This window comes from Equus quagga, chromosome 17 (genome assembly GCF_021613505.1).
Source record: "Equus quagga isolate Etosha38 chromosome 17, UCLA_HA_Equagga_1.0, whole genome shotgun sequence".
NCBI lineage: Eukaryota > Metazoa > Chordata > Mammalia > Perissodactyla > Equidae > Equus > Equus quagga.
In genome coordinates, this window is record NC_060283.1 from 29,741,220 (window position 1) to 29,764,172 (window position 22,953).

General features: G+C 48.4%; 1 protein-coding gene across 3 annotated transcripts in view; it reads right to left on the reverse strand.

The window, feature by feature from the left end:
• Positions 1-925: 925 nt before the first annotated feature.
• Positions 926-22,953, reverse strand: part of EHF (ETS homologous factor) — a 40,109-nt gene continuing 18,081 nt past the window's right edge. For 2 of the 3 annotated variants that reach the window (XM_046643548.1, XM_046643547.1), the window contains exons 2-9: positions 20,132-20,231; positions 16,214-16,459; positions 14,119-14,181; positions 11,372-11,440; positions 11,185-11,253; positions 5,860-5,922; positions 4,421-4,616; positions 926-4,314 (exon numbers count right to left, since the gene is read on the reverse strand). In XM_046643548.1, coding sequence (XP_046499504.1) covers positions 4,215-4,314; positions 4,421-4,616; positions 5,860-5,922; positions 11,185-11,253; positions 11,372-11,440; positions 14,119-14,181; positions 16,214-16,459; positions 20,132-20,228 — 903 coding nt within the window. In that variant the 5' untranslated portion in view covers positions 20,229-20,231 and the 3' untranslated portion in view covers positions 926-4,214. The remainder of the gene's footprint in view (positions 4,315-4,420; positions 4,617-5,859; positions 5,923-11,184; positions 11,254-11,371; positions 11,441-14,118; positions 14,182-16,213; positions 16,460-20,131; positions 20,232-22,953) is intronic. The other variant, XM_046643549.1, reaches the window with a different exon arrangement.

A 22,953-nucleotide genomic window follows, 5' to 3' on the forward strand; every position in this document is an offset into this window, starting at 1 on the left:
GCAGCAGTAGGGTTGTTTCCCACAAATGGTCAACCCGGAAGCCAGATGGGAAGAAAGCAAGAATGTGCAGATGGCTACAGGAAGATTAACCCCAATTTAGCCAAACTTGTGAGGGCTCGTACATTGGAGTGGCCCGTAAGGCACAGTCTCAGTGGGTGTTCAATGCCCTACCCTTTATTCCACTCTTGGAACCCTGAGAACTAAGGCTGAGGTTCATTCAGCTCTGACACTGTGACTGCTGTGCTGCTCTTGCTGTCACACAGTAGGTGTCCACCCCACAGGTGCATGTGGAGGATCTATTACACCCCGTATAATTAGACAAGCTCCTCACATATGTGGGTCCGTGCTGTGCACAGAGTAGACACTCACACGTGCTTTCTTAACTGTAGAAGAATAATAGAATTGCCTTTCCCTCTTACTATTTTACTTTTTCCTATATTTTATGCATTTGAAAAACAACACACTTGCAAAACTAAAACCTTATATGTGTAGCTAACCTTATCAAAAGATCCCTCAGTATTTTTCAAACAGAAAAAATATATATAAACCAACCCAAAAAGACTAAAACTTAGAACTGCTTTATACTTAAATAGCAATTTATATCATATAAACATATTCATAATCTTCATTGGTTAAAACATGACAGAGGTTCATTACTGGCTTCTTGTATCAGATAATTCTCACAGTTCCTCATAAGGCAACAGAATTCTTATCCATCATATATTGACTTGCAGAACCAAACAGGCTGTTTTGGTTTCATTTCAGCACAGGTAGGAAGGCAAACTAAACAGTCTCACAGTAAAATGTTCATCTAATAGATAACACATCCTTGAAGGTTTGGCATTGTGTTCTTACCCCAGTGAAGAAATGGTTCACATCTTGATTATGGATGTGGCTCCCAATCGAAGAAGTCTTCCAGAAGACATTCATTCGTTAACTCAACAAATATTTATTGAGCCCCTGTCTCGTGCCAGGTACTGGGAAAACATTATTTATAAGACACAGTCCCTGCCCTCAAAGAGCTCACAGTCTAGCAAGGCAAAAACATTGAGGAAGGACCAGCATGTCCAAAGGAAAACACATAACCTGGGTCTGCCCTGCTCAGAAGGCAAGTTCAAGGAGCTGTGGGTATGTCCCCGGGGGCCAGGGCCTTGCTCAAGTTTCATCAAGTCAAATATCTAGGAGCCTCGGATCATCTGAGTCTGGTAAACTCTTAGCAGTACATTTCCTGCCTCAGGTTTCCATGAAAACTACAAATAAGAGCCCACGCCTTTAGCTTAAGGAGGGTTCAAGAAGACCACGTGTAGTCACCATGTGAGCATCCAGCACAAATGAGCTTCTCAAGTGAGAAGCCGTGTGTCCCCCAAAAGAAGGGGGCTTCACCCGATGCTGGCTTATCTTTGGGATTTTGCTCTCCCTTTCAACACCATGGTGGGGGGTATTTGGTTCACACCCCGCATTGGCATGGCTCAATTACCTTGAGTTCTCCAAATCATGAACAGCACATAGAAAATGCACCAAACTCAAGCCAGTAGAGAGATATGCTGAGATCTTTATACTCCAGCCTATTTAAGTAGGAACTGGGTGCCAAGAAACTGTCACTTTCAAGAAATAGCACAATCTGTTGATTACCTGCAGAACTGTCCCCGTTGGTACTCCCCAGACTCACTCACCACCTAGCAAGGCTTGCTCTTCAACAGAGAGGGTGCAGAAAGAGCCAAGGCCAATTTGGAAGAAGGTGAGAAACTTACTGGTTTGGAGAAAGGTAAACTCAGGGAAGGATCTAGCCACTTTAGGTGGTGAACTGGCAAAGCCAGGGAAGGGCTAGCAGAGAGCACATTAGCATATGTCCCTAATAACATCACACAATCCAGACACACAGAGACACACGGACATTAGGTGTTTACAGCAATTTAAATATCTGGATGTTTAATTCATTCTGTGGGACGTACAGTCAAAGGCTGGGAAGGCCTCATAGTTCTTTAGCCTTGCTTGGAAGCAAGGTGTGTCTTTTATGCAAGAATGTCTCAGATCTGTGCGGCTCATTGTTATTTCTCTCAGGTCCCTCAGTAACTGCTACTTGACAACACCTCTGTGGAGGTGACCAAGCTCGACAGAAATCACAGTAGGCTTGGTAGTACCTTCAGAAGGTCATCCATCTCACTAAGTTTCTGCTTCCAAGGTCATCACCCATAATGGTTCTCAGTATAGTTGGAACAAATTCTTAATTCTTCTTGCTTCAAGACTTCTGAATGCAGGACAAACACTTTGCAACTTTGCCTGTGAATCACTCACCCTGCTGGGTAAGTGCTCCATCAGTTGGTGAAGAGCACTCCCTCTTATTGGTAGGAGTCTTCATCCTCCTATTATTGCTCAAGATGGAGAGGCAGGAGGGAGGAGAAAGCCAAGGACGTGGGGAACCAAAAAGAAAAGTCGCAAAAGGGATCTGGACAGTCAAACCCAAAGTGTCCACAGGCTCCTGTTCCTCGCAGCTTGCAGCGCCCAACGACAACTCTGCAGGTGCCTCAGAACAAGCCATCGTTGAAGACCAAGTCCACCTCCTTACTGACAAGCCTCCTGAGCTGAGTTTTCTGTTTTTCTTTTCCATCCTTCCTTTCTTTTCCATTTCTTTCTTTTTTTATAAAACATCCCTCTGAAAGCAAATGTGGGCATTCACTTTAGGATGAGTTGCTGATGAGACAGGAAAGAGGTGCTCCCAAAGAGGAAAGATTGTAAGAATGAACAGCTGCAAAGAAGACTTTCCCGGAACCAACTCCCCCTCTCCCTCTCCCCCTCTCCCTCTCTCTCTCTCTCTCTCTCTCTCTCACACACACACACACGCACACACACACACTCTTCTCTCAGCGTTTCCTCCTACAGTATGATTTTGAGTCTGCTTTGTTAATCCCATTGCAAAAGTCTTCTACTATAGTTCTTGCTGCGTGATTATGTTTAATTTATCTGACTTTGGCTCTCATCTGGGCTTCTGAAAAGAAGTACCTCTAGATATTTCAACCCATTGTCCCTACCATTTTAAAAATTAAAAATAGGTTGACTTTGAAGTCTTGCTTCTGCTTCACTCTTGGGACTAAAAGATCTCACACATCTTTTTGTTCTGAGAATAAACTACCGTCTTCATCTTAACTGGCTACATCACTGGTTCTCAATCATGGGCAGTTTTGCCCCCCAGGTGACATTTGGCAAGGTCTGGAGACATTTTTGTTTCTCACAACTTCAGGGATGGGAGTGCTACTGGCATCTTGTGAGAGAGGTCATGGATACTGCTAAACAGCCTGCAATGCACAGGACAGACAAACAATGCACAACAAAGACTTATTCAGCCAAAAGTGTCAATTGTGCCAATTGAGACACCGGGGACTATAGGAATCCAAGAGCAAACTCATCACCTCCTCCTTTTTCTCATTTATTTTTAAGCAATTGGGATAAAAATAACCAAGGCCGGACCCTTTCTTAAATAACTAGAAGTGAGCAGAGGTGGCAATGGAAGTTTTTCACCAGTCATCCAAGGGGGAGGAGGAAAGACGTTCTTGGCATCAGGTAAATCATTTCTGAATGAGTATGAAGCCCCCCACCATTATTCTTCTCGCTGATTTAAACATTGCAAGTCACAGGATTATGCAGTAATTACAGTCCGGCTGGATTTTGGAAGTCCTCATCTTCCACTCACTGGCTCCGAAAGGTCGGGTTCCACTTCCCAGCGTTCTTTGGTTCATCCCGTCAATCTGAGACGCCGGCGTCCATCCAGCAACCGCGCCCACCTCTCTCGTCGAGATCACGTGGATGCTGGTGTTCGGAGCACACGTCACCTTGTCCTAAATCATTTTTCAGATAAAAACATTTAATGCCCTCTGATTTTTTTTCTTTCTCTTGGCAAGAAGCACAAGGCTGCAAACCCTGTTTCTCTTGCAGTGGAAAAGAACTTCACAATAGAGGCCAAACACGTCACAGCCACATACAGCATCATATTTCACAGAAAACTGTGTACGCTTGTTCCCCAGATAGGACATACTTCAAAGTAACAAAATAATTTTATCAACTGTAGTGTTCCTTCTTCCCGTTAGAAGTAGATATTTTTTCCCCTCGTGGTACATAAATATCAGAGAAAAGTAGTCTTTGAGATATTTATGTCCAGGAGTTCTGGGTTTGTTATCCTTTGGGGTCCGTCTTGGTTTGTGTTCAAAGTGTTGGCAGCTTCAGTTTTCGTTTTCTCTCCATCCACGGGCATTCTTCCCAAATTTATAAACCAGCCTTCGTCCGTCCACACGTTCCAGAATTTCCCTTTTGTAGTAATATCTGTAACAGAGGACGTGGCATAAGGGGGCCGGTCAGATAAGACTGCGAGGGACACGGCCGGCCGTGCGGCCCGAGCGTGTGCGGGGCCCGAGCGCGTGCTCCTCACCTCATGGCTCGGCTGAGCTTCTCGTAGGTCATGCTACTGTTGTTCTTCTTTCTTCCCCACAGCTGGGCCACCGCCTCCGATTTCAGGAACCTGAAGATGCCCTCGGACCGGTCTTCCCACTTGATTAGCCCTGGGTTCTTGTCTGGGTTCAGGAGGATGTCACGGATGAACTCCCACAGGTGAGTCCCTCTCGGATCTGAGGAGAAGCAGAGAAAAAGAGGGTCACGGAGGCCGAAGTCACAGCGAAGCGGCAGCCGAGGGGGCGCAGAGTCGGGACGTCTTCCATCGGTCAGGAGAGACTCAGTCCTCCCCTCCCCTCCAGCAAAGCCGGACCACAGAATCACCAAATATTAGATATAAAAGAACGCGTTTGAGGATGAGCCAGCCCAATTTTTTATTTTCTAAATCGGGAAACTGAGACACAGAGAATTTAAGTGACTTGACTTGACCAAGGTCACACAGTAAACTAGTGGCAAAGCCAAAACTAGGGAACAGATCGCACGCAGCCTCCAGCGCCGGGGGACGGTTCTTCTAAGTACTGTTGACACATTGCTCAGGATTCATTTCAGCTTTTTATTTCCTCGGAGAGCAACTTTCGACCACGTTTATTTAGTCCCTCAACCAAGTGAATCGCTCCCACCTAGTAACTGTGCTTCAGCTAAACACAAGTCCATGGAGTTCTAGAAGTTTAACTTCTGGAAAATATCGGGGGAGGAAGGTCGTGTTGAGGGGGCCCATTTGAAAATGAATCAGCGCCGGTAGTAAGATTAGGAGCCAAATTCAGCTCACCGTCAGTAGACCTGTGACATGCAACCCCCAGGTGTTAATTCAGTTCTGTGGGGTGACCTCACGTAGCAGATAGTAAAGATGTCCCGTCCCCTCTAATTTCTACTGTCCATTGTCTTGGTTTCTTTTTATGCCCCCAACTCCACGTCTCTGGCGTTTCGTGTACTGTCATAAGGTTTTGTTATTGGGGAAATAACAAAACGAGTCCCCAAGCACACTGTTGAATCTTAGGAATAAACAGTCATTTCTTGGGACAATCACTCCACTAAGGCAGGAAGGGAACAATCAGCAAAAGAAAAAATAATGCATCTCAACTGTTTCTTCCCAACTTTCTCCTCTTCCCATCCTTTTTTCTAGACAGAGGGAAATCGCTAACTCGCACCCACAGGTTCTTATTCACGGGGTGTCTCAGATGTGGAACAAACATAACAGCACGAGAGGAAACACTCGATGGGGCTCCGCTTTGAGAAACAGTGGGGGCGGGGCAAGCTACTGTCCAGCAAGTGCTGCCTGCATTTTCTCGCCTCACCTCGTCCGGGGCAAAGAAATGGAGGCAGCAGGCAGAGGCGATATTTGTCTAAAAACAAGTGGCCTCCAGTTACACCCAGCTTGAAGGGAAGAGCCAAGAGCCGTCGGAAAGCCAGCCAACTTACTGTGTTTTTTGGTGTGGGACTTGGCGGGGTGGTCTTGCTCCTTTTTCATATCAGGCGACTCTGCTAAGGGGAAAAATGAAAGCAGCTTAATTTACTTATTTCCTATAATCATCATTTTCATTCACTCACCCACTCATTTAACCAATATTTATTGAGTACCTACTGCCTGCCTGGCACTGTTCGCATATGTGGTGTATGCCAAAACAAAACAGAGATGATAAGTACTGTGGAGAAAAATATTGCAGCATAAGAAATGGGGATAGAAGTATAGAGATGGGAATAATTTACAATTTAATATAAGGCAATCACAGATCTCTCTGATAAGGGGACCAGAAGGATGTGATGGAAGCAGTCATGCAGAGAGCTTGTGGAAGAGCCTTCTGTGAGTGAGAATTATAAGTGCAAAGGCCCTGAGGTCGCTGTGTGTTTGGTATGCCCACAGAACAGAAGGAGGCTATGAGTAAGGGGCAGCGGGTAGGAGCTGAGGTTCACATCACTAAGGCTTTGTGGGACGTTTCTGGATTTTAGCTTTTATTCTGAGAGAGAGGGAAAGCCAGAGGAGGATTTAGGTAATTGAAAGGTTGGAGGTGTTTTTACATAATACAAAAATGTAAACATTTATAACAAAGAAAGATGGCATTTAAACCAGAGGAGTGCCCATTTTTGGTATGCAAAGTTATATTTTAATCAGCCTGACAAAGGGGCCATTGACTGGCCTGAGCTCAGTACAGAGGCCCATGGTGGACTGTGGAAACACACATTAGTTTAACAAATGACTCATTTTGGTAACCCTTGTGACTGACACCAAAGAGGGGATGACAGAGGCACATCTGTGAAATAAAACTTCTTGCAAAGAAATGATCTAGCACTGTGTGTGTGTGTGTCAGTGGGCCCTTCGGGAGTCAGGAGGACCAAGGCAGATCTTAGCAAAAAATCTCACAATCAAAAATTGCCAGTTTTAATACAGAGCAGTATCTAAACACAAGCCAATCCTGTTAAGAAACTGGGCCAGGGGCTGGCCCCGTGGCCGAGTGGTTGGGTTCGCGTGCTCTGCTGCAGGCGGCCCAGTGTTTCATTGGTTCGAATCCTGGGCGCGGACATGGCACTGCTCGTCAAGCCACGCTGAGGCAGCGTCCCTCATGCCACAGCTAGAAGGACCCACAGTGAGGAATATACAACTATGTACCTGGGGGCTTTGGGGAGAAAAAGGAAAAATAAAATCTTTGAAAAAAAAAAAAAGAAACTGGGCCAGTCAAATACCCCTCTTTTGTGCCCGTTACTCCAGGGTGTCCTAACCTAGGGTTCGCTGACCCATGTGTGGTCTTCAAGGGCATTTTGGACTGACTGAAACTGGACGCAAAAGGAGAGGGTCCATAGCATTCATTCCGACTGTCAAGAGGGGTCCATTATCCAAAATAGTTTGAACAGCCCTTAGCTACTAATTCAAATGGTTGAGAAGCATGGCTGCTGTTGGTTGAGCACTTACATGAATCACCGTATTTAATTCACACGGTAACCCTATGAGGCAGGTACTATTATGAGCCAAAGTTTACAGCTGTGGAGGAACCGAGACACAGAGAGGTCAAATGACTTGTCTAAAGCCACACAGCCTGAAAGTGGAGCCAGGATGTGAACGTGGTTTGAACCCAGAGGCACTTTACTCATAGCCACTATTCTGTGCCACTTCCAAAGAGGGTGGCACATAGCAGATTTCACAGAAGTCTTCCCTGCCAACAATCGAGTTTGGTTCCATAATGCTCTGGTTGGTGAGAAAAAGTAATTCCAATTTGATGATTCCGTATTTCCCAAGGTGCACGGACACATTCACCGATCTGATCACCCAGCTTGTCACAACCCAGCGCTCCCAGCAGTTTCTCCAAAACCTCTGGCCGGATGCAGGAGAGGGATTTCCTAAGATCTGGTTAGAAGAAAAACCTCTTCTTCTGGTTAAGAATTTCTCCCCTAGCGTTGTCAGCAGGAGGGCTTGCACCTGACTTGGGTTTCTCTGAAATCTCGAAGGACAGATTCACAGGAAATGCAAAGAGACTCCACTCTCCCTCCCTGTAGGTTTCAGGGTGAGGTTGCAAAACCCCATCAGGATGTGACAATATTGCGACAGGTCTGGCACGCACCCCAGTTTCCAAGTGATACATCAGTCTGACAGGGCCACGTTGTTCTGCAGACAAAGAGTGGCATTTACCCAGCAGGCCACAAGCAGAGCCCGTTTCCAAATGGCATCCAGGAGGGATGCAGGGCCATTATTTCAGAGCCAGGGGTGAACTCAGAAAAACCCAGGCGTCTTTCAGCTTATTGGCCTCAGCCACTGTTTAGGGTTCCAAGCCGACATAGAATCAATTACTGGGGGTTAGGTTACCTTCGTGAATAAGATGGAAAATTTGGACCCTCTCCCCAGAAAAAGGCACATGTGTGTACACTCGTGAATATCGGTGAACAGTTTCAGGGGTTGGTGGCTCACTTTGGAGTCCACAGTCTCTAGATTAAAAAACCCCAGACCAGATAGAGCACGAGGGAATTTTCTTTTTGAGATGTCAACCCTTGACCCAGGCTAGACTTCCTTCCAACTACCAAAGGAAAGAGCAAAAGGAAAAAAAAAATCCCCAAATAAAAATGTTTCCGTCATCATATGGAGGAATATGCAACCAAAGGCAAGAGAAAAGCTCAGATTTCTGCCAGCCTCCCCTTCCCGTCCCCTGTGTGCGAGGCCAGGCTGTGGAATCACTGATCTCCTTAGTCTGACATCTTTTGATCTGAAATCTCACCTGAATATGATGGCCTCTCCCCCATGTCTACCTCTCGCCCCCAAATAAAAGTCAGACCCTTTGAAGTTAGCCATGTGGTGAAGTGAATCATTCTTATAAAATAATGGCTTGCTCTGGGGAAGTTGTCCGGCTTAGCTTTCTCTCGCTCTGCCCCCAGGCACCTCAGGCCAAGGTGGTGTCCGGAGGGGCCGCACCAAGCCACGGGCTGATGATGAAAGTCCCAGAGCGTGACTTCAGCTGGGCTGCTTCGCAAGAAGCGAAGATTAGAAGTATTTGCATATGATTCAGCTGTGAGCCATTTCTTTACGGGATATACAAATTTCAGTGTTATAATAGACTGTGCCGCCCTAGCTTGAGGCTCAGCAAGTCAGTGAATAAACACATCAAGCCTGAGTTGGCGTGATTGGCTCGGGACTATCGGGCAGATCAGGAACACTGGTGGCGGCCATTTTATGAAACAGGCAGATGACAGAGAAATCAAAACAAAAGCCGGCTTCCCAGCTGCGTTTATCGCAGAGGGCATCAGTTTACGTTGGGCCTCGCCTTTGCTGGGGCTTGTGACTTGCGTTAGAGCATAGAAAGATGTTTAACTGCACTCAGTTTAATGGGAACTTGAAATCTAAAGACTCAGACAAATGACAAAGGTCTTTGCGGGGGTTCTGGTCCCATTTGGTAGAGACTGAACTATTCTGAAAGGAATTGGCCCATACAAGGCTGGAATTAACTATCCTACTGGAGGCTGTTCCTTCAGAGAATTTACCAACCGCAGACAGTGAGTTGGTTCTTTAATACTTCCGACAGAGATCCTGGATTGCTTCTCTCATTTTCCAGCTGGGTTGCAACCGCAGGATAGGAATGGGGGGTGGAGGATCAAGGATCAAGGATCAAGGGAGATGAAGAAGAACGGTTTGTAAAGCCCTTTCTAAGAAGGACTATTCAAGAATAGAATAGGTGGAATGAGGAGTAGTGAGTGGCCTACGACTGCAAATATGAAAGCAGAAACTGGCCCCTATTGATTCTGAGATTCTAGAAGGTAAGTCAGGACACAGAAGAGAGAAGGATGGTCTGGCTGTGAAGGCAGTAGAGCTATGACTATGGCTTTTAGGGTTCCCAGGAGCCTCAAAACCTTAACAACCCCTGAGGCTCAGGAAGTGGTTGGTTCAGCTTTATTCTCAGTTGGAATCTTTTGCCATAAGCCAAAGACCCAACAGGAAGGACGTGGGAGGCAACACCTTAGGAAGCTTGAGAGGAAGTCAGAAGGGGAGCCGAGCGGGCAGTTTCCTCGGCTCTGAAACCCTGAGACTGGGTGGCAATGACTGCCACAGAAATTTCGCCGCAATTGGCTCAGTTCTCCCAGAATGGCCAGCACACTGCAGAGCCTTTCCAGTGTTTGATCTGTTTCTTAAGTTCGACAAATGCTTGCAGTGACACATAATGCTAGGGGCCGTTGAGGGGAGGGGGAAGTGGAGAAATGAACTGGCCTCCTTCCTTAACCTCAATTCCAGAAGCATTTACACTGGCTCCCAGTTCTGTCTCATTCAAGGGGCTTGATCCGAACAAAACCTCAAACCAAAAGCTTTCATTATTTCAGTTCTCAAAACATAATCAACAAAAGAAAAAAACAAAGGCGGGAGGAGGGGTTGTTGTTTGATTCTGTGCTTTCTTTCACAAACACTCTTCTAAATCCCAGTTCTGAAGTTGCCCCAAATTCAATTCCACGAAAAGAGCAATTCCCTTGTGACAAGTGTAAGCTCCATGTCATAGACCCACACAGATCACAAGTTTGCACCCAGATCAAGGGATAACATGCAACCCCCTCTCCCCTCGCCGTGCACTCTGCCTGCCCTGTGCCCGCCAGGGCACCTGTTTGTAAGGGGAGGGCAATACAACTGAAAGCTGCTCGCCCGGACCCCAACAGGCCAGCACTCTCACTCAGTGGAACCCTGGCTGAGGGTCACGGACAGCCCCCAGTTGCACCCAATGTTAACCAAATACAACTAACATGAGGTGGTCTGAATAATTAGAGAGTCCTGATGAGCCATCAGGGCCAGACTTAAAAACTGACTGAACAGTGTGATTCCCAGGGTTCTGGAAATTTCCAATTGCTACTCCTCTACCCAGTCACCACAGGTTCACTGACCTCTGAGTGCCACTGTTAGAACTCTTTCTCTAAAGCCAAATATAGTCTGTTGAAAATCAAATAGAACCTCGTTCCCCCCGTAAGAATATCCACGTATGAGCAATTTTATCAGACAGTTTCCCAAGAGCGATTTTTTGTGGAAAGAGAGTTTTTGTTGTTACAACAGAGCGACTTGGTTTCACAAGAGACCAACACTTTGCCTAGAGGCATCCTTGCTGGTCATTTTCAACGTACAAATTTTGACTCAAAAGCAGATCTTTTATAAGTAGGAACCCCATTCCTTTCCTAGCCCTTTAATGAGACAGACTCCAGCAAAGCAGAAACGGAGGATGTCGGTAATTCTCATTAATTCTCAATAAGCACTTGCATGAGGCACACTCAGCCTCAGATGTCAGGACAACTTACCGACAGGAAGGTGACCGGTGGTTGTCATGGAGATCTGGGCCCGGCAGAAAGTTTTGCTGTCCAACAAATCTATGGCAATAAAAAGATAAAGGACATTAAGATCCCCCTCCTTACAATATAAATTCTCAGCTGTTAGAAAAACAGAATCAGAATGTAAAAGGGCCTTAAGTATTGGGGTGTTAGTTACCTACTGTGCTACCATAGTTGGCATCATATAAATAATTTTCTTCTTTCCAGGTGTTCATGATGGAAGGGTCTAGAAAAGACAGAAAGTGGGAATGGTCAGCAATCACCTTCCCCAGGTTAAGAGATTGCCTTTTCTAACTCACTGCTCCTCAGAGAATCACGGGGCCTAGGAGGTGGTGCTCAGAGAGAAGGGAGAAGGGTCAGCTTCAGCCGCGTGTTACTTTACAGTAATGTTATCCTATTTTCTTCCAGTGTCCTGGGGGAAATGGACTTTCTTATGGCCCTATCCATGTGTTCTGCATCTGCTCCATTTGTAGGGAAGTTGCCACCATGGGATCCTGTCCTAATCAATACTTTCCTGGGAATTTTCCCAGTCTGCACATGGCAGGGGTTGGTTTGGGAGCTTGACATTGTCTTGCATCCTATTATATAATTACCAGAATATTTTTGACACGAGGACAAAAAACACCTTGTTAGGGACAAATAAATTCATCATTAATGAACATCTTTTCCTAGTCATATCTTCCTGGGAAAATTAATGATGTTTCCTTCAGAAAAAGTCTAGTCGGTCTTATCACAGTTTCTTCATTGCTGAAATCCAGTCTCTCCTCAAGTTGGGTGACAGTCCCCTCCCTCCGAGTTCTCTCCAATTAGCTTAAGGGATGACATAAAATTCTCAGAGCAAGACTAAGGAGAAGAGGAGGAGAGTGTCCCCAAATCAAACAAACAGTTTTTAAGAGTAGGACCCCATGGCCTCAGCTTGGAAAAGAAGCCCTCCCTCTCTCTCTCTGTCTCTCTCTCTCAATCCATCCCTCTCTCTATCTATCCATCTTCAGTGTGCTGGGCAAGCACAACGCCCTCTGACTGACTCTTTAGATTTCAGATTCAAAGGAAACTCCCCTCCATCTACTCCAGATGAAGCCCACCTTCTACATAACCCCCACCTCTGGGCTGGCCTCCAACAGAAGCACTTTCTTTCCTGGCTGGCCAAGAGCTATTAGATCTGGCAGGAGTCCCACCTAGTCCCCACCAGGAGCTTCCTGCTCCCCCTCTTCACAGATGGGGTCTGCCCTGAGCTCCCTGGCTGCCCAGGTCCTGAACTTCAGGGCTGGGGTGCTACGCCACTGGCCGAGTTTCCTTTGTTTTTACAGCATAAATGGGATAAAACCTGAGTCACTGGCTAAGTCCTCCTGTTTATGACATAGGGATTTAGCTGGTATTTTAACTAATAGCTACATGTTTGGGCACCCCAAGCCCAACCCCTTGGGGTTACACCCTCTTCTCCTTGTTGGGTCACCTCGTACACCTGTTGTTGTCTCTGAAAACAAACTGAACCAAAAGGGTTTGGGGGCGTTGGTCCATCTATGAGCCTCTTCTCCCCTCCCAGGCGGGCCTGCTTCTCCACCCTTGGGTTCAGCCTTTCTGAACTGGCAGCACAAGAACATCTGGGCGGTCAAGGAGGGATTATCAAGTTACTTGGGACCTCTTCAATATTACCCTGGCTCCTCTCACGGGGCTGCCTGTCAGGTTATGGTGAGGAGCACCATCCTCTCGGCCAAGTCCTGTGTCTGCCTCTAGCACAGTCAGGCCCATACAGCACAGACCATCTGGGTAAACCAAGCCCTGGTCTCTGGGGGGAAGGGCAAGGCTAAGAAAATCTAATTAACATGCTTAGCAGCTATTGTTTTTTCTTTAATAATGGTAGACTAACCCCCTTATAAAGGAGTAAATAACTGCATGGAGCCAATTTCAGCCCCAGGTGACTCACAAATCACCCAGGTCAAATTCTGTCCTTGGTGACTGGCACGCAACCCTCAGGGAGGCCTGTGGCAAACCCATCAGCCCACGTGGCTCGCAGTCTCACTGATGTGGACGCCAGGAGCGGCCCTGGAGCAGTGGCAGCTGCACAGTTTAATCTCGGCCAGTGGACTTTGGGGGACTTGAACAGTTCTCCCTGGACTGAGAGGGCATAGGCCAAAAGTCAATATGCAAGGAGCTCCGACTGGTGCAAGGCCAGCTGCTGCCCGCTGCAAGTCCAACTGACTGACAAGAGTCCCCAGGAGAGAAACTGGGACAGAGGAAGCGGGGCTGATGGGGCAGGGGGAGGAGAACAAGAATGAATGTAGATACTATGGGACTGCAGACCCTCCTCAGAGCCCGGAATAGTGTCTTTAATCTAAAAGCACACTAAGGCAGGAGCTGGGTTCTGCAGCTGCCTTTGGACATCCCTAAGGAAGCTCCAAGGGACCCCCAGAAACCACAGCAATGACAACAGCAAGTCCGCATCTTTCTCCTTTCTGTGAAAGACATTCCCATTACGGGAGGAGAGGAGAGGAGACACTGCCATTTCCTCTTCTCTCCTTTGGCTTCTCCTAACGTGGCCAAGTCCAATTCCCTGAGTTTCTTTGTGGTGAGGACGAGGCCTACCTACACTCTGTGTTTTTCCTAGCTCCTGGACCAGAGCACGGGTGATGCCCTGACCAGCAGTGGGAAGCAGAGAAGTGTGGGCAGAATTAGATGCACCATCAGTCTAGACATCAGAAACAGTTGCCAGGCACTGGTCCCAAGGTCAAGGAATGAGGCCCATGGCGGGGTAGCCACTGGAGACAGCCAGGGAAGAGGTGTCCCTGGGTCTCCTGCCACTGTGTTGGCTCTGTCCTGCTCCCACACTCTCCCCATGCTCCCTCGGAATCGTCCTCCCCAGGGCTTCACCCACCAACGGGGCTGCCTGCCTCTGCTGCTACTCACCGGCTTGCTCCGTCTTGACGATGACATTGTGTGTGGACTGGAACAGGTCACTGGTGCACTGGCCTGAGAAGAACAGATTGGGAAGTCAGAACGGGCCCATGCGGAGCCCAGACTCGATGCTTAAACACAGACGGAGCTGGCTTCTTGGAAGAGCTCTGCCAATCCCACGGCCTGATCACCGCTCGTTGCTTCTGGGAGCGGCTTCCCTCTCCGCAGCTACCAACTCAAGCCTGGGGTCCCTGGCCCGGCAAAGGAGTAGCTGGGGCACCCACATCAGATGAAAGACTTTGGCCTTGTATAGGGAAGGCAGCCAGTGTGGTGGAAACAGAACTTCAGGAGTCAGAAGTCCAGTTTTTCCACTAACAGAGGGCAGGCACGTCACCTTTCTGGGTCTTGGTTCCCCCATCTGTAACCTTAGGGGAATAAACTAGAGAAGGTCATTAGACAGCCTCTAAGGTGCTTTCCCATGCTAAGATAGGATATGGAATGAAGATACAAATATAGGCAAAACCATTTTAACTAGCTTGATTCTTCTTTCATCTTAAATTTAATTGGCCTCATTTGATTAGGTCCAATCCGTGAGACACGGCCGGATGAGTGCAATGATGCTGCCCTCGTTTATGCCTTACGACTCCTCTCCATGTGCGGTATGTAAAAGCCATACATGCATGTGAATGAGTCTCGCATGTTTCTCCTGCCCAGACAGATGATAAATATCTCAGGAGAAGAGGTCATGCCTTTAACCTCTCTGACTTTCAGTTTTCTTATCTGTAAAATAGGTACAATATTTATTTTCCCATAAGGTCACTAAATGAAGCAATTCACTTAGAATGCCTAGTGTAAGTAAACAATCAATACATGTGACTTAATAGAATGTCTGCAGAAAGGCGAACAAGGAAACAGAAGTGAGAAATCTGGTCACGAGGCGCTCAGAGGCCCCAGCAGCATGCAGGAGGACCAAACAAGTCACAGAAGGTCAAAGGCAGAAGGTCAGAGACAGCCACGTCACCCCGCCGGCCTCCTGCCTCGGGCTTCAATCAGGCATAGCTTTAAAGAAGTGGATTTAATTGGAGGTGGGGATCTAAATATTTTTAATTCATCAAGTACAAGTCTGCTCTTTCTGAAGATTCCTGGGGGTTATTTATAGAGCCTTGTTTGGTTTGGTTCTAGTAAAAGAAAAATGAGCAATGGCCTCTGTGAGGTGGGTGGGAAGAAGGGAGTGCCCCGAGCTGAATGAGGTCATCCAAAATGGCCGCCAGACTCCGGGGCCGCTCGGTGTTGACAACAGCTGTCAGGGTCTGAACCTGTCAGAGCCCTGGAACTCATGCTTCCCAAAGTCCCAGCTTCCTGCCCCAATACAGGTGCTGCTAAGACAGACATGCCCGTTCTGATGTGGACAGGCCAGCTGACTCCTCTTATGTGTTGCTGCTTTTCAAGATGCCCACAGTTCTCAGAGGAGCTAATTTTTTACAGGCATGTGTGCATGTGTGAATAATCTGTCATGGATGGGCAGCACAGGGAATGTTGGCTCGCCTCTGTTCTAGGTGAGGCCTGGAGAGAGGCACATTTGGAGTACTAGGGCGACACCACTTCCCGAATTCGCTGCAGAAAGATCCCACATGTGTCTGGACCATTCTCGCTAACCTTCTTTTTTGTTACGGACCTTTAAGAATCTGCTAAATACCGTGAGCCTTTTCCCCTCCCGAAACACAGACCTAATTTTGCACATCTTCTTACCACCCATAGGTCCCATCTTAAGAACCTAGGGAGAAAAGTTTAAAAAAAGAAAAGTCTATGATGATCTTGACAAGGAAGTGATTGGAAGTCAAACCATCAAACCCTGTTTGCAAGAGAAAGAAGAAAAGTTTTTCTGAGAGTGGCAAGTATTCTGTGAATACTCAGGTAGCCCTTGTCTCCTGGAAAGGTAACCATTAGGAGAGAATTCAATTACACTGAGTTCTAGGGTGTGAGACCCACCTTAGACCTTAGGCTTTGTGCCTGTTCTCACGGCCCTCTCCTCCCCTCCCTCGGGAAACAGTAATTTGGAGGGGAGGCCCTGCTTTGGCTCCTGACGGGGAGGGAGAATGATAGTCACCGTTCCACTTGAGATGCTGCAGGTTGCTGTAGAGCAGCTGCCCGGCCGTCCCCGCCGCCCGGGTGAACTCCTGCAGACTCATGCCACACAGGTGCTCGCCGTTGATGTCAAACTCCTGGAAAGGGATGCAGCTAGCGTCCAGCTGGTTGGTGTCTAAGAGATGCTGGAGCCACTCCCACACCTGATACTTGGTCCAGTACTGAGGATGGATTTCATGCCACTGGCCTCCAAAAAACCCACTGGAAACTGCAAAACAGGAAGCGGTCCGTGAGTGACCCGTGGCTGTTCCCGGGCATAATCTCAGACACGGGGAGGCACGCTGGTGGCCGGACGTCGTGGGGACACAGCCACAGTCCGTGGGCGTCAGCATGGGGGTGGAGCACAGACAGGCTCTGGAGAGGAGGCTCTGGGAAATGTGGTTCTTTTCCCAGCTGTGGCGGGGGCTGTCATTTAGCCTGCGGCCATCTCCATGTCCTCCTTAGGGTGATACTTAGCCCTGGGTGCTATGAGGACACCAGACCTGAAGTGCTCTGAGATGAGGAGCTCTTTCCCCGCCTCCTGCAAATGGCCGCGAAGGCTCCAGCATTGCTCCAGTCCCGGCAATTTATAAGTTCATTGCCCACACCCACACAGCTCTCCTCCTCTTTTCTCCCTCCCTCTCTCTCCCATTTTTCATTCTCTCTTAGACACACACACACAGACACATACATACCCAAAGTTCAGACCATTCTCAGCTAAAAGTGAGGCCTGAGAGTAAGGTTCTTTTCTCTGTGACGCCCTCGCTTCTCCCCAGAGTGGTCCAGATGACTCATGTGCTAACTGTGCTGATACTCCGCTCCCCACCCCCCACGGTATGACAGCTATGATGTCACTTCCCTGCTCAGTTACCTTCAGGCGCCTCCCATTATCCCCTGAAATGAAGTACAAAACTGCCAAGCGAGGCACTGAGGCTCTTCACGGGCTGTTCGTCAAGCGCCCTGTGACTTGTGCCTTTCCTCTGGCTTGTTCTTTCAGCCCAACCACTCCGTGCAGAATTCCGGCCCAGCCTGCAGACTTCACCACCCATGATGCCGTCACAGATGCCCTGACTTACTGCAAGGGCTGCTGTCCTCTGACTCTCCGGGAGACACGCTTGGTGTTTCTCCTAATGGCTTTTGTCACGTTCTGTCTTTCTGTGGGTCTCTAAGTACCATCTTATTCTCCTTTGTAGAGCATATGCTCAGGGTCGTGGACACTGTCTTACCCATCTTTGCATCTCCTGTAAAGACTATCTCAGGGACTTTGCCATAGTGGTGCTCTGTATATTTCTTTAGTGGAATTTGTTGCAGAAGAAGAAATGATGTAGGAATCTGGAAGAGTTGGGAGGTACATTCACAAAATGGTTAATTTGGATACCAGTGAACAAGTAAAGTTCATGAAAGCCGATAAATATTGCTGAGCTTACTGTGGGCCAACCATCCATGTATGTGACTCTTTCAGGCTCACTTAAGAGAACATCACAAAGTCAGCTCAGAACTCTGGGGGATGGAGAAAAATGAGCCGGCCTCTGGGGGCATGTAACAGGGCTGAGATCTTACAGTCCCCTTGAAAACAGAGAAGAAGGGAGGAGCGCTCTTCCAGGAAAGGGGAGGGGCAGGAGCAGGCAAAGACACTTGTCGCCCTCCAAGCTGAGGGAGGGGAATCCAAATGAATATGACCCACAGGTATTTCCACAAACTCAAGGATGGACCAATAGAGGAAACCACAGCGCAAGGACACTGTCCCTAACTTTTTCTTCAAGGTCATGCTAAATCAGTACTTCTCAAACTCTAATGTGATGATGAATCCTGGGGAATGTTGTTTAAATGCATATTGTGATTCCAGAGGTCTGGGGTGAGGTCTGAGTTTCTGGATTCCTAACAAACTTCCACATGATGATGAAGATGCTGGCCTGTGGATACAGCTCGAGTGGCTAAAGAACGCCAAAAGGTTTGATTCCCATAATGCCTGCAGCCTAGCCCTCAATGCCCCCAGAGGAGAGGCTGAAGGGGGATGTTTCCAACCCAATCCCACTTTTCCCCACCTCTCAGAGTCCATCCTCAGGAGCACGAAGAACAGGAGGCCGAGACCATTTAGGCACAAAGGTGACTGCCTTGAGTAATACCTACCACTCACAGTACGTGCTTTACTCCTCATATGTCACAGCCAGAGGGAGCAGCCCATAACTTTCAGCCAATCGTGGAGGGGCATGGGGGCAAGGATTGGAAAAATCTAGTCTAAAACTTAATTACAGAGAAGTATTCCCAAACATACAAACACAGAGAGCTTAGACTGGATGTTTCCATTTCCCCCCAATTTTTGGGTGCCCCAAGGATGAGAGATATTTTTTGTGGCTCTCTGAGTCTTTGTTCATTTTTCTAAAATAATTGTGTTGCTATGACGGTGCTGCTCTGGGTTCGCAACCGTGAAGCCACAGCTCTCAACCATTGGACACCAGGCCTGGGGTGATTTCTTCTCTCAACTTTGCACGACCTAGGTCATGGGCTAGTTCTTGACAGCGCATCCTGTTAGAGCTTGGGAGAGCCAGGAGACTGTGTCTGAAGTATTCTGGGGGTTCTCCCCACCAGATTCCTGAAGCCTCAGGAGGAACACTGAAAATCCTATGAGTTCCTCTCTTCTCTGTCATTCAACTGACCTGCCCTACCCCATCAGTCATCACCAGGAGCGGGGCCTTCTTTGGGGCCTCTGGAAGTTAAGAAGTAAAAGTGTGCCTAAATTCTGCTCCTTGTGTAGCTCACTGCCCCAGCCTTCTCCAAAGCAGACGGGAGGAACGCTGCCTTAATCCAGGGTCCAGGGGCCTGGGGATGCCAAAGACTTTCTAGTCTGAAGAACCTTCCTGCCCTATTTGGAATCCTCCTTTGAGGTCCGCATGGGGAGTCTGAGGCCTGAAACAGAAACTGTCACTGCCCAGAAAGGGCAGCAGTTTGGTGGGACCTTCAAATAAAGGAAGGTCGCCTGTTCCCACCTGCAGCTATGCTTGGCTGGGGTCCAGCTTAGAAGGGGTGGAGCCGCACGTGGGCCAGCTGCTCGCTGGACAATATAAACCTTCTGTCATCCTCCCACTCCTGCTTCTCAGACTCTGTTCACCAACAGGGCATTTCCATTCTCCAAGGGAAGCGAGAGCAGCAGAGTCTCCAGCGGGGAGGTTGGCAGCGGGAGTGGGGAGGGGTAAGGCCCAGAGCTCCTTAAATCCACAGCAGTTAGATGCACAGCAATCTGCCTAAACTGAATGCCTTCACAGTGGGGTGTGGGGCCCTGATTCAGCAACGACTTTGTTCAGTTCAGCTTCAACAGTAAGCCACGGGCTTGATCACCAAACCCTCTATAAGCCCCACCACCGGGCCCTGCCCTCTGCTAATCAGGAGGTTCTGGATGAAAGCACTAAAAGAGGGCACATGGTCTCCTAACCAATCTCCTCTCCCCTTACAAAGGGAAGTCACAGGAAGATGAAGTAGAAAGGTCAACTGCTGTTGATCTCCTCCTTAACTTCCATGCTTCCATGCGACACACACACACACACACACACACACACACCCCTTCCTCTCCTCTCCTGTCTTGATAGCCCAGCCAGACACTGTTAGAAGCTTCAACAGGTGGCCTTCCCTTTGCATATCTCTTCTACCCCCCTCTCTGCCAGGCTGCCAACCCAGAACCTTGAACACTGCGGGGAAACAATGGAACATCTCACAGGGGTTTCTGTCTGGCTCTCTGGGGGCTGCAGGGACCTCCAGTGTGAAGCTTTCTCCTTCCTCCTGGTCCTCACTCCCTCTGCTGAATAAAACCTATGTTTTTCAGACAGTAACTTGGGAAATGAAGCCTGATTAAAGCAAAGAAGGAATCCCCATGGTGGGTGACCCTGACAGCACCCGGCCTCCTTACCATTGCACGTGGGGTAGCTGTCTGTCCAGGACGGCTGCTGGTGGAGGAGGTTGTTGCTGGGGTTGAGATTCATTACCCCACTTCCTTCCAGAATCATGATCTGTGAGGGAATCAAAGAGCTTGTTCAGTCAGTGCCTCCTGGACAAACGTCACTTGAGAGCACAAATTACGGAGTTAATTTAGGAAGAAAACAAGAACGTGTCCTTCCGACCACTGCCTCCAAAGCATGTTGCCACAGCCCTTTCAGTAAAAGCAAAACTCCCTGGCAATTAAAAATTTCCAGGTTCAATTTTCATATGTATGAGGCAAGTTTTTACAGCCACCCATTCATAAATGAATAATCTCTGATCGGGAATGAAGCGGGAGGAAAATGCAGTACCTGCTCACAGGGTGAGTCTGGCCAGCAGCCACGTTTTTTTGTTTTTTTTTTTTTCTTTTACAAAAGCGAAAATGCCTAGAAGCCTTCATTTAAAGTGGAATTGCAGTCAACACTAATCCAAGCTGGCAGCCGGGCCTGGCCCCCAGTGCAGGAACCCTGAGCAGAACCCAGCCGTGCTCGCATCCCAACACACCCAAGCAACCCGCACCAGGCACCCAGTGAGCGCTCAGCACAGATACCTGCCTCGGGACGCGCTGATGTCAGAGGCCCTGGGTCGTACCTGAGCCAGAGCTCCCCAAGGATTTGGCTCCGTGATAATATCAGGAGTCACTTGCTTTCTCTGACAAGACACTGCCTCTTCTCATCCCTCCCGGTGAAAATTCGGACCAGCTTTCCCACTCTTTTCAGAGACCTGGGGAAAGCACAAGCCTCGAGCTGACCCCAAGGTGCCTGTCTCAGTCTGAAGCTCGCTTTCTCATGTAGAACCTGGGAGAGGAGACTTTCTTCCACAGGCCTGTTTGGATTTTTCTTTTTCCTGGGAAAGTGTCTCCCTGAGCTAACATCTGTTGCTAATCTTCCTCTCTTTTTTTTTCTTCCCAAAGCCCCAGTACATAGTTGTATATTCTAGTTGTAGGTCCTTCTAGTTCTTCTACGTGAGCCATCGCCACAGCATGGCTACTGACAGACGAGTGGTGTGGTTCAGCACCTGGGAACTGAATCTGGGCTGCCAGAGCAGAGCACGCCAAAATTTAATGACTAGGCCCAACATAAAAATTTTATACTTCAAAGGTATTCGCTTCAATCCTCCACCATCTATAATATTCCTACCCTCCAGCTGGGCTCTCCCCACCTTTCAGACTCAAGCCCCAGAAGTACGTTCAATCATTCAAAAGAAGAGCAGCCTGTTTCAGAAGGCACCTGAGCATTACCCACCGTCTTGAAAGGTAACTTGCTCTTTCAAAATGTCGGGGTGGGGAGGGGAAGCCAGCTTTATAGCAGCGGATCATGAAAATTTTTCTGCCTGTTTTGCAGAAAACTTGCATCCTCAGGTGTCACCAATGTCCCCAGGATTGAAATTACCCACCCAGAGCAGTTGCAGGCTTTAAAACCCTTCCTCTAATTTAGCTACCGCTCCTCTGGCTCTGTGTGGGGCCTGAGCAGGGAGAAGAGGGGTGTGGGGAAGGCACAGACATTCATTCAGGTTTTCACGTATTCAACAAAGATTCACAAGCCCTACAGTGAGCTGGGCACTGTTCTAGGCACCGGGGAGAGAGTGGAGATTAAGAATTGAACTAGGCTAGACAGGAGCATTCACAGTGATTATTAACATCATCATCATCATCATGGTTGTTTGGCAAATAATTAGGTCTGAATCCAGCCTGCGTGGAAGGTGGAGGAGGAAAGACAGGATTGGAATGATGAGCATCATAACAGACCACCACGCGGGAAGATGGGAGCACTGGGGTCTCTGTGGTGGCACCATGTGGAAGAGTTTTGAAGCCAGAAAGCACTGGGTTTGATTCCAAGCTCTCCCACTTACTGGCTCAGGTGAGTAGGAACCCAGACGAGTCACTAACCTCTCTGAGCACAGTTCCCTCATACGCACACTGCACAATGCAGATCGTCAGACCTACCAGGCGCCTTGGCTGGAGATTAAATGAGTTTCTACACCTTGAGCACTTGGCACAAAGTAGGATGCGAGTGCATAGCAGGTGTTATATTGAGGAGAGTCACTACCTTGTGGATAACCCGAACTGGAAACAACCATGGGCCTCGGTTTCCCCAGGCGAAAATTTAAAGGGGACCAAATTGATTCTTAAGTTTCCTTCCAGACACCTCTTTGATTCTCACCCTCAGAGAAGGAAGAACAACTCAAGCCAAACCTTGCTCTCTTTTTCACAATAACCGAGCCTTTTCCCATCCAGCTTTCTAGAGCAATTGCCCGAAGCTAAGAAATCAGACAGGGGACTTCAAGGCAAAGGAGAACTCCACGTCCCCAGAGGGGTGGCTGGGGGAGGGAGGGAGTACGGCCAGTCTCCTGTTTGCTCAAGGCTGGGCTTGCTCCTTGCCAGCATTTGCTCAATCACAAGCAGTAGAAAGGTTACTGTTTAACCCCGAAAAGGCTGAAGCTCAGAGCCCAGCCCATCTGTGCAGAGGGATGGGCCCTCAGGCTGGGGGAGGGTGGGGGGGTCGGCGGGCAAGACTTCCCTGAAATTCTTTCACAAGGATTTGCCTGCAGGACTGTTTCAAAGTGGCTGTTTCCGTGGAAGGAAGACCGGCCTGGGCCAGCCATGAGCTACCTTCTCAGTCAGCTCCCGGCTTCTGCTCACCACTTCCAAAAACCAGAAGACAGGGCCGTGTGCAGGCTCAGCACAGCGGCCTCGGAGCTGGGGAGAGGCGCGCTCGCATCCCAGCTGCCATGCCCACTGCGCGAGCAAGTTCC